Here is a 17,028-nt window from a genome sequence, read left to right as displayed (position 1 = left end):
GAGAGAGGCAGAGAGAGAGAGGCAGAGAGAGAGAGGCAGAGAGAGAGAGGCAGAGAGAGAAGAGGCAGAGAGAGAAGAGGCAGAGAGAGAAGAGGCAGAGAGAGAAGAGGCAGAGAGAGAAGAGGCAGAGAGAGAGAGGCAGAGAGGCAGAGAGAGGCAGAGAGGCCAGAGAGAGGCAGAGAGGCAGAGAGAGAGAGGCAGAGAGAGAGAGAGAGGCAGAGAGAGAGAGAGAGAGAGAGAGAGAGAGAGAGGCAGAGAGAGAGGCAGAGAGAGAGAGAGAGAGGCAGAGCGACAATCCCGTGTGTGATGCACTCGCCAGTCTCACAACTTCTGCTCTCGTTATTTCACACACCTTTTGCATCCCTGTTTTTAACCCCTTCTCCCCCCATCCCTGGGTGGTTTGGGTTAGTGAAGGTTACCAATATTTGTTTCCAGCTGTGTTTAACCCTTTGGTGTTTGATGGTCGGCAGCGCAATGCGATTGTAGCGGTTAAAGCTGCCGTCCCTCCGTAAAACGTTTGGTAAATACTGAAGCGATAAAACAGGCATTTAATCCCAGTCCTCTGTGGGAAACGCTGCTCTATAGTGATTGACGGGTTTTAAATATGTCACAGCCCCTCCACCAGTGCACCCCTGCACCCCTGCACCTGAGGTTATCATGGCAATGTTTGCAGAATAATGCTTTGTTTTAAATGTATTCCTTTGTTTTCTCTGACTGTCCTGTTGGGGTGCGTGTGTATTTTCTCTGACTGTCCTGTTGGGGTGCGTGTGTATTTTCTATGACTGTCCTGTTGGGGTGCGTTTGTATTTTCTCTGACTGTCCTGTTGGGGTGCGTTTGTATTTTCTCTGACTATCCTGTTGGGGTGCGTGTGTATTTTCTCTGACTGTCCTGTTGGGGTGCGTGTGTATTTTCTCTGACTGTCCTGTTGGGGTGCGTTTGTATTTTCTCTGACTGTCCTGTTGGGGTGCGTTTGTATTTTCTCTGACTGTCCTGTTGGGGTGCGTTTGTATTTTCTCTGACTGTCCTGTTGGGTGCGTTTGTATTTTCTCTGACTGTCCTGTTGGGGTGTGTGTGTGGATTTTCTCTGACGGTCCTGTTGGGGTGCGTTTGTATTTTCTCTGACTGTCCTGTTGGGGTTGTGTGTGTGGATTTTCTCTGACTGTCCTGTTGGGGTGCGTGTGTATTTTCTCTGACTGTCCTGTTGGGGTGTGTGTGTATTTTCTCTGACTGTCCTGTTGGGGTGTGCGTGTGTATTTTCTCGCACAGTCCTGTTGGGGTGCGTGTGTATTTTCTCTGCCTGTCCTGTTGGGTGCGTGTGTATTTTCTCTGACTGTCCTGTTGGGATGTGCGTGTATTTTCTCGCACAGTCCTGTTGGGGTGCGTGTGTATTTTCTCTGACTGTCCTGTTGGGGTGCGTGTGTATTTTCTCTGACTGTCCTGTTGGGGTGCGTGTGTATTTTCTCTGACTGTCCTGTTGGGGTGTGTGTGTATTTTCTCTGACTGTCCTGTTGGGGTGTGTGTGTGTATTTTCTCTGACTGTCCTGTTGGGTGTGTGTGTATTTTCTCTGACTGTCCTGTTGGGGTGTGTGTGTGTATTTTCTCTGACTGGCCTGTTGGGGTGTGCGTGTGGATTTTCTCTGACGGTCCTGTTGGGGTTGTGCGTGTGTATTTTCTCGCACAGTCCTGTTGGGGTGCGTGTGTATTTTCTCTGCCTGTCCTGTTGGGGTGCGTGTGTATTTTCTCTGACTGTCCTGTTGGGATGTGCGTGTATTTTCTCGCACAGTCCTGTTGGGGTGCGTGTGTATTTTCTCTGACTGTCCTGTTGGGGTGCGTGTGTATTTTCTCTGACTGTCCTGTTGGGGTGCGTGTGTATTTTCTCTGACTGTCCTGTTGGGGTGTGTGTGTATTTTCTCTGACTGTCCTGTTGGGGTGTGTGTGTGTATTTTCTCTGACTGTCCTGTTGGGGTGTGTGTGTGGATTTTCTCTGACTGTCCTGTTGGGGTGTGTGTGGATTTTCTCTGACTGTCCTGTTGGGGTGTGTGTGTGGATTTTCTCTGACTGTCCTGTTGGGGTGTGTGTGTGGATTTTCTCTGACGGTCCTGTTGGGGTGTGTGTGTATTTTCTCTGACTGTCCTGTTGGGGTGTGTGTGTGGATTTTCTCTGACGGTCCTGTTGGGGTGTGTGTGTATTTTCTCTGACTGTCCTGTTGGGGTGTGCGTGTGGATTTTCTCTGACGGTCCTGTTGGGGTGTGCATGTGGATTTTCTCTGACTGTCCTGTTGGGGTGTGCGTGTGGATTTTCTCTGGCTGTCCTGTTGGGGTATGTGTGTGGATTTTCTCTGACGGTCCTGTTGGGGTGTGCGTGTGGATTTTCTCTGACGGTCCTGTTGGGGTGTGCGTGTGGATTTTCTCTGACGGTCCTGTTGCGCACCCTGCTCCTTAGTGCGCTGTAGATGCGCACAGCACTGTGTTGGCGTTAGGCCGGGATGATAGTCGCGCGCACCGCTAGAACAAATACCTTGAGTGCAATGAATCTGCGCGGAGGCGCGACAGAGATGCTGAATCTTGAAGAGACATCAATTTGTTTTTTGAGCGCGTGCGGCCGCGTCGCGGCCCTGTCACATGAGCGGTTCAGCCAATGAGGGCGAACTGCTCACATGACGTCACGCCTCCCTGTCACCTCCTGCCTGCAGTGCATGCTTCACGTGACGCCACGCCTCCCTGTCACCTCCTGCCTGCAGTGCATGCTTCACGTGACGCCACGCCTCCCTGTCACCTCCTGCCTGCAGTGCATGCTTCACGTGACGCCACGCCTCCCTGTCGCCTCCTGCCTGCAGTGCATGCTTCACGTGACGCCACACCTCCCTGTCACCTCCTGCCTGCAGTGCATGCTTCACGTGACGCCACGCCTCCCTGTCACCTCCTGCCTGCAGTGCATGCTTCACGTGACGCCACGCCTCCCTGTCGCCTCCTGCCTGCAGTGCATGCTTCACGTGACGCCACGCCTCCCTGTCACCCCCTGCCTGCAGTGCATGCTTCACGTGACGCCACGCCTCCCTGTCGCCTCCTGCCTGCAGTGCATGCTTCACGTGACGCCACGCCTCCCTGTCACCCCCTGCCTGCAGTGCATGCTTCACGTGACGCCACTCCTCCCTGTCACCTCCTGCCTGCAGTGCATGCTTCACGTGACGCCACGCCTCCCTGTCGCCTCCTGCCTGCAGTGCATGCTTCACGTGACGCCACGCCTCCCTGTCACCCCCTGCCTGCAGTGCATGCTTCACGTGACGCCACTCCTCCCTGTCACCTCCTGCCTGCAGTGCATGCTTCACGTGACGCCACGCCTCGCCTCCCTGTCGCCTCCTGCCTGCAGTGCATGCTTCACGTGACGCCACACCTCCCTGTCACCTCCTGCCTGCAGTGCATGCTTCACGTGACGCCACGCCTCCCTGTCACCTCCTGCCTGCAGTGCATGCTTCACGTGACGCCACGCCTCCCTGTCGCCTCCTGCCTGCAGTGCATGCTTCACGTGACGCCACGCCTCCCTGTCACCCCCTGCCTGCAGTGCATGCTTCACGTGACGCCACGCCTCCCTGTCACCTCCTGCCTGCAGTGCATGCTTCACGTGACGCCACGCCTCCCTGTCACCTCCTGCCTGCAGTGCATGCTTCACGTGACGCCACGCCTCCCTGTCACCTCCTGCCTGCAGTGCATGCTTCACGTGACGCCACACCTCCCTGTCACCTCCTGCCTGCAGTGCATGCTTCACGTGACGCCACACCTCCCTGTCACCTCCTGCCTGCAGTGCATGCTTCACGTGACGCCACGCCTCCCTGTCACCTCCTGCCTGCAGTGCATGCTTCACGTGACGCCACGCCTCCCTGTCGCCTCCTGCCTGCAGTGCATGCTTCATGTGACGTCACGCGGTCGCACACGCAAGCATGCACTATAATCGCGGCCTTAGAACAGACCGAACAAAAGTGCGGTACAAGAGATAGCTTTAATGGCCAACGAGTGGTTAAAAAGTGCAAGCTTTCAGAACCACTAGAGCTTGCACTTCTTTACCCCACTGAAAGCATTTCTCCGGCTCTGTATAGTGCGCTGTATGAAACACACCGCGTAATACAGGGATTTTAGGGTGAAACGGGGCGATGAGGCATTACATGTGCAATCCATGTTTTCATTGAGCGAGATGTTTTCTTTTTGCTGGCTGTAATAAGGGTGGGAAGAGTACCACGGTGTCGGGCCTGCTCCCCGGCTAACCCGGCTCTCACTGCCACGTCTTTATTGGTAAATGTCAGCCCGTACCCTGTTACACACGCACTGCAGGGCCGCGCTGTACTTTCCGCATCACTGACTCGTGGTGTAACAGTCAGCAGTTACAACACAGTGTTACGCTTACATTGTATGAGACCTGGAGGCTTCAGCTGTGGGGGTCTCCCCCTATTCTTACCCCCCTATTCTTACCCCCCTATTCTTACCCCCTATTCTTACCCTCACACGGCCCTCACTGTCATCGCCAGTACATCAACAGCAGCGTGGCCATCTAATAGTTAATGTGTCTGATTCTGTCTCTCTCTGTCATTCTCTGGCTCTCTGTTTCTCTCTCTTTCCCTGTCTTTCTCTCTCAGTCGCTCTCTTTCTCTCTCGGTCGCTCTCTTTCTCTCTCTTTCCCTCTGTCTTTTTCTCTCGGTCGCTCTCTTTCTCTCTCGGTCGCTCTCTTTCTCGGTCGCTCTCTTTCTCTCTCGGCCGCTCTCTTTCTCTCTCGGCCGCTCTCTTTCTCTCTCGGCCGCTCTCTTTCACTCTCGGTCGCTCTCTCTCACTCTCGGTCGCTCTCTCTCACCCTCGGTCGCTCTCTCTCACTCTCGGTCGCTCTCTCTCACTCTCGGTCGCTCTCTCTCACTCTCGGTCGCTCTCTCTCACTCTCGGTCGCTCTCTCTCACTCTCGGTCGCTCTCTCTCACTCTCGGTCGCTCTCTCTCACTCTTGGTCACTCTCTCTCACTCTCGCTTTCTTTCTCTCTTTCTCTCTCACCTCGCTCTTTCTCTCTCTCCTTCTGTTACTCTCTCTCTCTCCTTCTGTTACTCTCTCTCCTTCTGTTACTCTCTCTCCCTCCTTCTGTTACTCTCCCTCCTTCTGTTACTCTCTCTCTCTCCCTCCTTCTGTTACTCTCTCTCTCCTTCTGTTACTCGCTCTCCCTCCTTCTGTTACTCTCTCTCTCTCTCCCTCTTCTGTTACTCTCTCTCTCCTGTTACTCGCTTTCTCTCCTTCTGTTACTCTCTTTCTCTGCTTCTGTTACTCTCTCTTTCTCTCCTTCTGTTACTCTCTCTCCCTCCTTCTGTTACTCTCTCCTTCTGTTACTCTGTCTCTCTCCTTCTGTTACTCTCTCTCTCTCTCCCCCTCTTCTGTTACTCTCTCTCTCCTGTTACTCTCTTTCTCTCCTTCTGTTACTCTCTTTCTCTCCTTCTGTTACTCTCTCTCCCTCCTTCTGTTACTCTCTCTCCCTCCTTCTGTTACTCTCTCTCCTTCTGTTACTCTCTCTCCTTCTGTTACTCTCTCTCACCTGTTACTCTCTCTCTCTCTCTCTCTCTCTCCTTCTGTTACTCTCTCCCCTTCCTGTATTTACCTTTCCTGTTCCCTCTCTCCCTGTACAGTTTGGCAACACGTGCTACTGCAACTCGGTTCTACAAGCCCTTTATTTCTGCCGCCCGTTCCGGGAGAAAGTTCTGGCATACAAGGTCCAGCCACGGAAGAAGGAAAGTCTGCTCACGTGCCTCTCAGATCTTTTCAACAGCATCGCCACGCAAAAAAAGAAAGTGGGTGTCATCCCCCCCAAAAAGTTCATCTCCAGGCTGCGGAAAGAGAACGGTATGTAGATTGTGTCGGTGGCTCCCAGAATCCCCGGGACCACATATGGAAAGCTGTTACCATCTTTACCTAAAGTCGTTTTGTGAAACGTTTGCTCTGCTGGGTCCTGGCATTGCGAAATCGTATTAAAACAGCCGTCCAAGCTCCCGGTTTTATTTATTTCCCCTTTAATACGCGCATCAATTCAATCCACACAGTGATAAGTAATTAGATAAGTTGCAGATCGATCCGTTCTCCTGTGATCGATCGGCGAAGATTCGGCTCGGGGGTTCACTAAATGGCTGTCAGTGCAGCAGAAGAGGACCAAGGATGCAAAGTTCTGTGGGGAAGATCATGTGACCAGGCAGTCACTAGATACAATTGGTGCACTGCTAGAGAGAGGGCGGGGCTCAAAAAGAGGTGTGCCAGAGCCTGTTTCAGAAGAGGAAGGCGTTGTGACTTTGTAAATGGTTGCTATAGGAACAGAAATGCTTGGTACATTATAATACATTAAAAATGTCATTCAGAGTTGTTTTTAAAAAAAAAAGTGCACGTTTTTTCTCATCGTACAGAACTGATTTATTTTTAAAAAAAACAAAAAGAACATGCATGATATTGCTTGGTCTGCAGCAGTAGGCCTCGGGCCGCGCTGATCCGCGCTCCTGCTCGGCCTCGCCTGCTCAAACTGGAGCTTTTTTGTGTCCTGGCAGGCGAGGCAGTGAGCGCGCTTTGGGGGCGGGGCGAAGGCGTGATGGAGGCGTGGCGGAGGCGGGTCTAGTCCCTCGCTCCCATTGGATGTGAGCGGTCACGTGACCGCTCCTCCGCTCCCCTGAGCGGCAAATTTTACATTTGCCTGTCTCCTCAAAATATCTGAGCCTCCGCACGCATGCGGAAGCGGCTGCTGAAGCTGCGCTGATGACAGATGCAGGGGGTAAGTGCATCTGCTCAGCGCGGCTCGGCACGGCTCAGGGCGGCGCGGCACGGCACGGCTCAGCGCGGCCCACTGTACTATGTCCCAGGCCTCAGGCTGCGCTTATAGCGCCGGTGACACCCAGCAACGCCGTTTCAAAACAAATGCATTGCCGCCATCACATGCGCTTATAGTAAGGGCGGCGGCTTAGTCGCGATCGCTGGAAGTCATCTCAATTTGATTTTTCCAGCGACCGCAGCCTGACGTCGCCGGCACTATAAGCGCAGCCTGACGTCGCCGGCACTATAAGCGCAGCCTGACGTCGCCGGCACTATAAGCGCAGCCTGACGTCGCCGGCACTATAAGCGCAGCCTGACGTCGCCGGCACTATAAGCGCAGCCTGACGTCGCCGGCACTATAAGCGCAGCCTGACGTCGCCGGCACTATAAGCGCAGCCTGACGTCGCCGGCACTATAAGCGCAGCCTGACGTCGCCGGCACTATAAGCGCAGCCTAAATTTGCCATCTGACCTAGCTAAAAATTGCTTGTGGCAACACCGCCACCATGTGGCTGAATGTGTGCGGTTCTGTTCGAAAACAATTTCCTTAGGAAAAAGAGAATTGGCACAGAGGAGATATCTATCTATATCTCTTACCAAACCTCTCCAGCCCGTGCCTCCCCACTGCTGGATGAAGCCTCCCCAGTGATCTCCCAGGTCCTGTGGTTACAGCCTCTCTTCTCCACGTCGCTCCCACACATTCCCTCATCCCATCCTCCCCAGCCCGTGCCTCCCCACTGCTGGATGAAGCCTCCCCAGTGATCTCCCAGGTCCTGCGGTTACAGCCTCTCTTCTCCACGTCGCTCCCACACATTCCCTCATCCCATCCTCCCCAGCCCGTGCCTCCCCACTGCTGGATGAAGCCTCCCCAGTGATCTCCCAGGTCCTGTGGTTACAGCCTCTCTTCTCCACGTCGCTCCCACACATTCCCTCATCCCATCCTCCCCAGCCCGTGTCTCCCCACTGCTGGGTGAAGCCTCCCCAGTGATCTCCCAGGTCCTGCGGTTACAGCCTCTCTTCCCCATGTCGCTCCCACACATTCCCTCATCCCATCCTCCCCAGCCCGTGTCTCCCCACTGCTGGGTGAAGCCTCCCCAGTGATCTCCCAGGTACTGCGGTTACAGCCTCTTCTCCATGTCGCTCCCACACATTCCCTCATCCCTTCCTCCCCAGTCTGTGTCTCCCCACTGCTGGATGAAGCCTCCCCAATGATCTCCCAGGTCCTGCGGTTACAGCCTCTCTTCTCCACGTCGCTCCCACACATTCCCTCGTCCCATCCTCCTATCTTACTTTTGTTCGTTGTCTTGGTCTTTTAATCTCTCTTGGAATCCAGTTGAGTTCCATCTCTGTCCAACGACGGTCATTTCCTCTTGCGATATGGCCGGCCCACCGCCATTTTAATTTCTTCCTCTGTGTGTTTGGTGTTGAACCCATTCAATCTTTTTACAGTCTCTCCTGGTAATACCCAGCATGCATCTCTTCATACTTCTTTGTATAATACCCAGCATGCATCTCTTCATACTTCTTTGTATAATACCCAGCATGCATCTCTCCATACTTCTTTGTGTTGCTGAAGCTTCTGAGTTATCTTCGCATTTAGGATCCACGTTTCACATCCACACGTGAGCGTGGGCAGAATACACTGGTAGAAAACTTTCCTCTTGAGGCGCCGTGGATGGCTCCCTTGAAATGTTGTCTTATTTCTTCTAAACGCCTCCATCCCATCTTCAGTCTCCTATTGATTTCATTCAAGAGGTCCCCACCTATTGTTACTCGCCGGCCAAGGTAGACATCGTCTTCCACGTCTTCCACGTCTTCCACGTCTTCCACGTCTTCCACGTCTTCCACGTCTTCCACGTCTTCTAGTTATATTCCATTTATTTCCTTCTTTGCTGACTTGCCAAATTTATTGCACATCACTTTGGTCTCGCTGAGATTTATATGGAGGCCACTTTCTTACTCGATTTGGTGAGTTCTTCAGTTTTGTTGCTGGAAGTCTTCTGGATTTGTGGCAAAAATAACAATGTCACCTGCAAAATGTAAGTGACTCAAATATTCACCGGTGATTTTGATTCCTTTTTCTTCCCAATTCATTGTCTTGAACAATTCTTCAAGTGTTGCAGTGAAAAGCTTTGGTGACGCGGTGTCTCCCTGCCGCACTCCCTTGCTGATCCTGGTGACATGGTGTCTCCCTGCCGCACTCCCTTGCTGATCCTGGTGACATGGTGTCTCCCTGTCACACTCCCTTGCTGATCCTGGTGACACGGTGTCTCCCTGTTTTTCTCCCTTGCTGATCCTGGTGACATGGTGTCTCCCTGCCGCACTCCCTTGCTGATCCTGGTGACATGGTGTCTCCTGCCGCACTCCCTTGCTGATCCTGGTGACATGGTGTCTCCTGCCGCACTCCCTTGCTGATCCTGGTGACATGGTGTCTCCTGCCGCACTCCCTTGCTGATCCTGGTGACATGGTGTCTCCCTGCCGCACTCCCTTGCTGATCCTGGTGACATGATGTCTCCCTGCCGCACTCCCTTCTGATCCTGGTGACACGGTGTCTCCCTGCCGCACTCCCTTGCTGATCCTGGTGACATGGTGTCTCCTGCCGCACTCCCTTGCTGATCCTGGTGACATGATGTCTCCCTGCCGCACTCCCTTGCTGATCCTGGTGACATGGTGTCTCCCTGTCACACTCCCTTGCTGATCCTGGTGACACGGTGTCTCCCTGTTTTTCTCCCTTGCTGATCCTGGTGACATGGTGTCCCTTGCCGCACTCCCTTGCTGATCCTGGTGACATGGTGTCTCCTGCCGCACTCCCTTGCTGATCCTGGTGACATGGTGTCTCCTGCCGCACTCCCTTGCTGATCCTGGTGACATGATGTCTCCCTGCCGCACTCCCTTGCTGATCCTGGTGACATGGTGTCTCCTGCCGCACTCCCTTGCTGATCCTGGTGACATGGTGTCTCCCTGCCGCACTTCCTTGCTGATCCTGGTGACATGGTGTCTCCCTGCCGCACTCCCTTGCTGATCCTGGTGACATGGTGTCTCCTGCCGCACTCCCTTCTGATCCTGGTGACATGGTGTCTCCCTGCTTTTCTCCCTTGCTGATCCTGGTGACACGGTGTCTCCCTGCTTTTCTCCCTTGCTGATCCTGGTGACACGGTGTCTCCTGCCGCACTCCCTTCTGATCCTGGTGACACGGTGTCTCCCTGCTTTTCTCCCTTGCTGATCCTGGTGGGATGGTGTCTCCCTGCCGCACTCCCTTGCTGATCCTGGTGGGATGGTGTCTCCCTGCCGCACTCCCTTGCTGATCCTGGTGGGATGGTGTCTCCCTGCTGGCACTTCAGTACATATATGTTAGGATGACGGAGCCGTGTCTCACATTGAGCAGTATGATTGAGTCTTGGCTCTGTTTTTCTCCCTTATCCAGAGCTGTTTGATAACTACATGCAACAAGACGCTCACGAGTTCCTAAACTACCTTCTGAACACTATAGCCGACCTGCTTCAGGAGGAGAAGAAGCAGGAGAAGCAGAACGGCAAGCTGCAGAACGGGAGCCTGGAGAGCCCGGAGCCCGATAAGCCAGAGCTCACCTGGGTGCACGAGATCTTCCAAGGGACACTAACCAATGAAACCAGATGTCTTAACTGTGAGACTGTGAGTTCCACTCAATCCTCCCGACCAACACGGGCCATCCCAAGGGAGGTATTCATGCAGCCACCTCAGGGGTGCAACCTTTGTACAGTGTATATTTGGGGTCCTAGTTTTCAATATAAACTTCCAACTAAAGATGGGGTGACAGGAATAGTGGTAATATCTTACCCAGTATCTAATTGTTTTGGATCACACGGGGGGAGTGTCTGGCAATGGGGTCAATCCCGCACTCCGTAACTGTGTGTGTGTGTATATATATATATATATTTTTTTTTTTTTCATTTAAGTGTGTGTGTGTGTGTGTACATATATATTTAACTTATAGGTGTGTGTGTGTGTGTGTGTGTGTATGTGTAGATATATATAGATATAGCAAATAAAAAGAACACTTGTGAGCACATTCACATGTCTTAGACAGGTCTGCACCCTCTGCCTTTCACCATTATCCCCAGCATACAGTGCTTCCACTGCAGCAAGGGATTCTGGGAAATGACATGCAAATGAGCACACAATGTGTCACCTTTTGCCTGAAAACCATTGTTACATGGAGCCCATATAAGCCAATGCTCGCTGTTAACAGCTTTAAAGCACAGCATGGGAATCAGATGCAAAGCCAGAGAAACCACTCGCAGACATGTTTCAACCTTAATGGGTATCATCAGTGTGAGGCTGGGGGCACTGCTGGCTTTGCATTTTCAGACTGTAGGGTTTACCAAAAACGATATAGATATATATCTTTTTTTATTATTATTATTTAAATATATATTTGTGTGTATATATATTTTTAAATTTAAGTGTGTGTGTGTGTGTGTGTGTGTGTGTGTGTGTGTGTGTGTGTGTGTGTGTGTGTGTATGTATGTGTATATATATATATATATATATATATATATATATATATATATATATATATATATATATATATATATATATATATATAATTTATTTGCCTTAAAGGTGTGTGTGTCGGTACTGTGTTAGCCGAGCTTTATTTGTGCGAGCTTTCGAGATACACTGATCTCTTCTTCCGGCGATGTTACATTGAATAAAGCAAGCAAAGGGTATACTTAAATACAGTGCATATAGGAATGTTATCTGTGACTGAAACCTAACACCCCCCCCCCCCCCCCTGTGTAGATGCGATTTATGACTTGAGGTATTAAATAGTCCCTGAATGTTAGTGATGTAAGGGTGTTAGATTCCAGGTGTTATTTATATATATATATATATATGAGCATACAGCTATATTTGCATATTTGCTTTCCTGTGGAGGGTTTTTGTCACTTTTTTTACTCACCATAACTTAACTCAGTATTATGGTTTGGCCTATCCCATAAGCCTCTCTTGCATTCCCAGTAAAATCAACCCCACACTGATGAGACCCATCAAGGTCGAAACAGCTGTCTGTGGGTGGTTTTCTGGGTATGCACCTTAACCCTGGCTGTGCTCGAAGCTGTGACCATGCAGCAAGCTCAAGCCTATAGGGAACCATGTTAAAAATGGTTATTGAGGCAAAAAGTGACACTGTGTGCTCATTTGCATGTCATTTCCCAGAATCCCTTGCTGCAGTGGAAGTGCTGTATGCTGGGTGATAATGGGGAAAGGCGGGGTTGCAGACCTGCCTAAGACATGCAGATGAGCATACAGCTATATTTGCATATATATATATATATATATATATATATATATATATATATATATATATATATATATATATATGATGAAAAAGAAAACAGTTCTAACACATGAATCTAATGATAAATAAATAATCAAAAATGTAACACAAAATGAACAAAGTCCAGTCTGATATCAGACACAAAGTGCCATCACCGTGGACACTATTATTTTGGATGTTTACTAAGGTGGTACGTCGGGGTTAATAGATCCATTGAACCCTAAGCATTACCCTGGAAGATCGGGACATCGTTTCCTGCTGGCATTAGTCAACTACTGCTACTTACAGATCTGGCGGTGTTCCACGGGGTTGCAGTGGTAGTGAGTATCGGCGGTTGCCTTTCCTCTCCGTCACCCGGCTAACCACACAGTTATACCAAAGATACCTTTATATGAATTGATTCTTTAGCCATCTTGTAAGTGTGCACTTCTATCACACATCTATTATATTAAAATTATATTATTCTATGTCTTGGAGGTTATTGCACTAGGGGGTGCGCTTTTTTCCTTGTGTGTGTGTGTGTGTGTGTGTGTGTGTGTGTGTGTGTGTGTGTGTGTGTGTGTGTGTGTGTGTGTGTGTGTGTGTGTGTGCAGGGTTATGTGTGTGTGTGTGTGTGTGTGTGTGTGTGTCAAACCTATACATTTGCTCGCCCCGGGCGAGTGGATTTAACATCGTGGCGAGCTCCTATTGGCTGAAGCAGCACACGTGTGGTACTAGGTGGCGAGTAGATTTTTTGGTGATTTGTCGACCACTGTGTGTGTGTGTGTGTGTGTGTGTGTGTGTGTGTGTATATATGTGTATGTGTATATATGTTTTGGTGGGTGAAAAGGTGACTAAAAACCCTCCACCTTATAGCATATAGCAAATAAAAATATGTGAGTGATCCCACCCAGTTAACCCCTTTATAGAACTAGTAGTCCCCAATGACGGCGCAACATTAGAAATTAGCCTGATAGAAGTAATAGGAAAGGGTTAATAATGACGACGCACGATTCGGGATGTGCAATATTTTGCTTTTAGCTTTTGTGGTCACATCTCAACGGCACAATGATATAATATGAATACATTGCAAGTGTGTGTGTGTGTGTGTGTGTGTGTGTGTGTGTGTGTGTGTGTGTGTGTTAAGTGAGTTAACTGGCTTTGCATCTGATCCCAGGCTGTGTTTAAAACAGCGAGCATTGGCTTAAAGGTTCCATGTAATAATGGAGTTAAGGCAACATGTGATACTGTGTGCTCATTTGCATGTCATTTCCCAGAATCCCTTGCTGCAGTGGAAGCACTGTATGCTAGGTGATAAGGGTGAAAAGCAGGGTTGCAGACCTGTCTGACATGTGAATGTGCTCACAAGTGATATATATATAATAACCACTTGTACAAAGCATCGTATTTTGGTGAATCCCGTAATATACATTATCGTGTTTGTTCCCTTCTCAAGGTTAGTAGCAAAGATGAAGACTTCTTGGACCTGTCTGTGGACGTGGAGCAGAACACTTCCATTACACACTGCTTAAGGTGAGTCTGAGCTCTGAGCGGTGTGATCCTCTTTAAAGGGGCAATTCCTGCGGCCGCCTCTCAATGTCCTCGGACATTTCTAGGTGGGATTAATTTAATCTAACCCCCCCTGTTCCCTGGGATAGGGCAGCATGGCGGGTAGGGTCAGGTGACGCTTTATTCCCAGCCTGTGCGGCGGGAGGGAGAAGTCCGTAAACAGAGAGGCTTTTTGGAGAGGAAATAGCATCCATGCGGTGTTCCCGACAAGCAACAATCCCTAAACCTACAAAGAGATATATATATATATATAAATGAGTGGATTTGGGGATTTCTGTTATTTGGTTAAGCACTTGTAATTGTGATGACGTCACAGCTGATTTTGGGTGGGGATTCACCCTTCCGGGAGAAAGGTGGAGAGGTGATCTGAGAATAGGAAGCTACCTCTGTGTCAGCGCTGAGCTATAGCCCAGGGGCGGCCAACTCCATTCCTCAAGGGCCCCCAACAGGTCAGGTTTTCAGGAGATCCCTGCTTCAGCACAGGGGGCTCCATCAATTGTCAGTCGTTGACTGGCCAACTCCAGTCCTCAAGGACCACCAACAGATCAGGGTTTACGGATATCCCTGCTTCCCAGTCTTTGCTTGAGCCACCTGTGCTGACGCAGGGATATCCTGAAAACCTGACCTGTTGCTGGCATTGAAGAGTGGAGTTGGCCGCCCCTGCTATAGCCCATTATCCACTCCAATAATCCCCAAACTAGGAGAGGAATCGCCCGCCACACTTCTTGGCTACGGGTTCCGTCCTACCGCATGCTGCCCAAATCAAGCCTCCTCTTCCTGGCACCGGTGTATGCCGCCCCTCCCATTTCATGCCACTTCTGATTCACATGAAATCCTTTGTAATAGGGGAGGTCAGTTTGTGCTGATTTAGAGTTGGGACACGTGTGGCATTCTATATAAAACTGCTTGTGACGCCCGGAGGTGGGGGGGTTCACGTGTGGCATTCTGTATATTGCTGCTTGTGACGGCCGGAGGTGGGGGGGTTCACGTGTGGCATTCTGTATATTGCTGCTTGTGACGCCCGGAGGTGGGGGGTTCACGTGTGGCATTCTGTATATTGCTGCTTGTGACGCCCGGAGGTGGGGGGGTTCACGTGTGGCATTTTGTATATTGCTGCTTGTGACGGCCGGAGGTGGGGGGGTTCACGTGTGGCTTCCTGTATATTGCTGCTTGTGATGCCCGGAGGTGGGGGGGTTCACGTGTGGCATTCTGTATATTGCTGCTTGTGACGGCCGGAGGTGGGGGGATTCACGTGTGGCTTCCTGTATATTGCTGCTTGTGACGCCCGGAGGTGGGGGGGTTCACGTGTGGCATTCTGTATATTGCTGCTTGTGACGGCCTGAGGTGGGGGGGTTCACGTGTGGATTCTGTATATTGCTGCTTGTGACGGCCGGAGGTGGGGGGTTCACGTGTGGCATTCTGTATATTGCTGCTTGTGACGCCCGGAGGTGGGGGGGTTCACGTGTGGCATTCTGTATATTGCTGCTTGTGACGCCCGGAGGTGGGGGGGTTCACGTGTGGCATTCTGTATATTGCTGCTTGTGATGGGGGGGGTTCACGTGTGGCTTCCTGTATATTGCTGCTTGTGACGGCCGGAGGTGGGGGGGTTCACGTGTGGCATTCTGTATATTGCTGCTTGTGACGCCCGGAGGTGGGGGGGTTCACGTGTGGCATTCTGTATATTGCTGCTTGTGACGCCCGGAGGTGGGGGGGTTCACATGTGGCATTCTGTATATTGCTGCTTGTGACGGCCGGAGGTGGGGGGGTTCACGTGTGGCTTCCTGTATATTGCTGCTTGTGTCGCCCGGAGGTGGGGGGGTTCACGTGTGGCATTCTGTATATTGCTGCTTGTGACGCCCGGAGGTGGGGGGGTTCACGTGTGGCATTCTGTATATTGCTGCTTGTGATGGGGGGGGTTCACGTGTGGCTTCCTGTATATTGCTGCTTGTGACGGCCGGAGGTGGGGGGGTTCACGTGTGGCATTCTGTATATTGCTGCTTGTGACGCCCGGAGGTGGGGGGGTTCACGTGTGGCATTCTGTATATTGCTGCTTGTGACGCCCGGAGGTGGGGGGGTTCACATGTGGCATTCTGTATATTGCTGCTTGTGACGGCCGGAGGTGGGGGGGTTCACGTGTGGCTTCCTGTATATTGCTGCTTGTGTCGCCCGGAGGTGGGGGGGGTTCACGTGTGGCATTCTGTATATTGCTGCTTGTGATGGGGGGACACGCGTGGCATTCTGTATATTGCTGCTTGTGACGGGGGGACACGCGTGGCGTTCTGTATATTGCTGCTTGTGATGGGCGGGGGACGACGACGACACGCGTGGCATTCTGTATATTGCTGCTTGTGATGGGCGGGGACACGCGTGGCATTCTGTATATTGCTGCTTGTGACGGGGGGACACGCGTGGCGTTCTGTATATTGCTGCTTGTGACGGGGGGGACACGCGTGGCATTCTGTATATTGCTGCTTGTGACGGGGGGACACGCGTGGCGTTCTGTATATTGCTGCTTGTGATGGGCGGGGGACGACGATGACACGCGTGGCATTCTGTATATTGCTGCTTGTGACGGGGGGGGCACGCGTGGCATTCTGTATATTGCTGCTTGTGACGCCCGGGGGGGGGGACACGGACGGATGAAGACACACGTGGCATTCAGTATATGTAGGGAAAATCCACAAGTCAATTCTACACGTGTGCTTTTTCCCATGTCCCCCGCAGGGGTTTCAGTAACACGGAAACACTATGCAGCGAATGCAAGTATTACTGCGAGCAGTGTCGCAGCAAGCAGGAGGCGCAGAAAAGGTGAGGGTGGGGGCATGCGGCGGGGGCATGCAGCGGGAGCATGCAGCGGTACCTGTGAAACATTTACTGCCTTCCCTGCCACATTAATCTGTACATGTATTCCATACTCTGCTGGCAGCCATGGGGTTAATGGCAATGTTACTGTGCAGCTCCTGCTGCCGTCACCCCCACACCCAATGATCCCAGTCTTTCTGACACCCCCACACCCAATGATCCCAGTCTTTCTGACACCCCCACACCCAATGATCCCAGTCTTTCTGACACCCCCACACCCAATGATCCCAGTGTTTCTGACACCCCCACACCCAATGATCCCAGTCTTTCTGACACCCCCACACCCAATGATCCCCACTGACACCCCCACACCCAATGATCCCAGTCTCTCTGACACCCCCACACCCAATGATCCCAGTCTTTCTGACACCCCCACACCCAATGATCCAAGTCTTTCTGACACCCCCACACCCAATGATCCCAGTGTTTCTGACACCCCCACACCCAATGATCCCAGTGTTTCTGACACCCCCACACCCAATGATC

At 51.5% G+C, this 17,028-nt stretch overlaps 1 protein-coding gene across 2 annotated transcripts in view; it reads left to right on the top strand.

The window, feature by feature from the left end:
- Positions 1-17,028, top strand: part of LOC142467606 (ubiquitin carboxyl-terminal hydrolase 12-like) — a 48,488-nt gene that overhangs the window by 23,305 nt on the left and 8,155 nt on the right. For both annotated transcript variants that reach the window (XM_075573522.1, XM_075573521.1), the window contains 4 exons: positions 5,651-5,864; positions 10,237-10,463; positions 13,568-13,644; positions 16,405-16,488. In XM_075573522.1, coding sequence (XP_075429637.1) covers positions 5,651-5,864; positions 10,237-10,463; positions 13,568-13,644; positions 16,405-16,488 — 602 coding nt within the window. The remainder of the gene's footprint in view (positions 1-5,650; positions 5,865-10,236; positions 10,464-13,567; positions 13,645-16,404; positions 16,489-17,028) is intronic.

Source organism: Ascaphus truei, chromosome 16 (genome assembly GCF_040206685.1).
Source record: "Ascaphus truei isolate aAscTru1 chromosome 16, aAscTru1.hap1, whole genome shotgun sequence".
Lineage (NCBI taxonomy): Eukaryota > Metazoa > Chordata > Amphibia > Anura > Ascaphidae > Ascaphus > Ascaphus truei.
The sequence above is the reverse complement of the archived record's forward strand: the minus strand, read 5'-3'. Positions and strand labels throughout refer to the sequence as shown.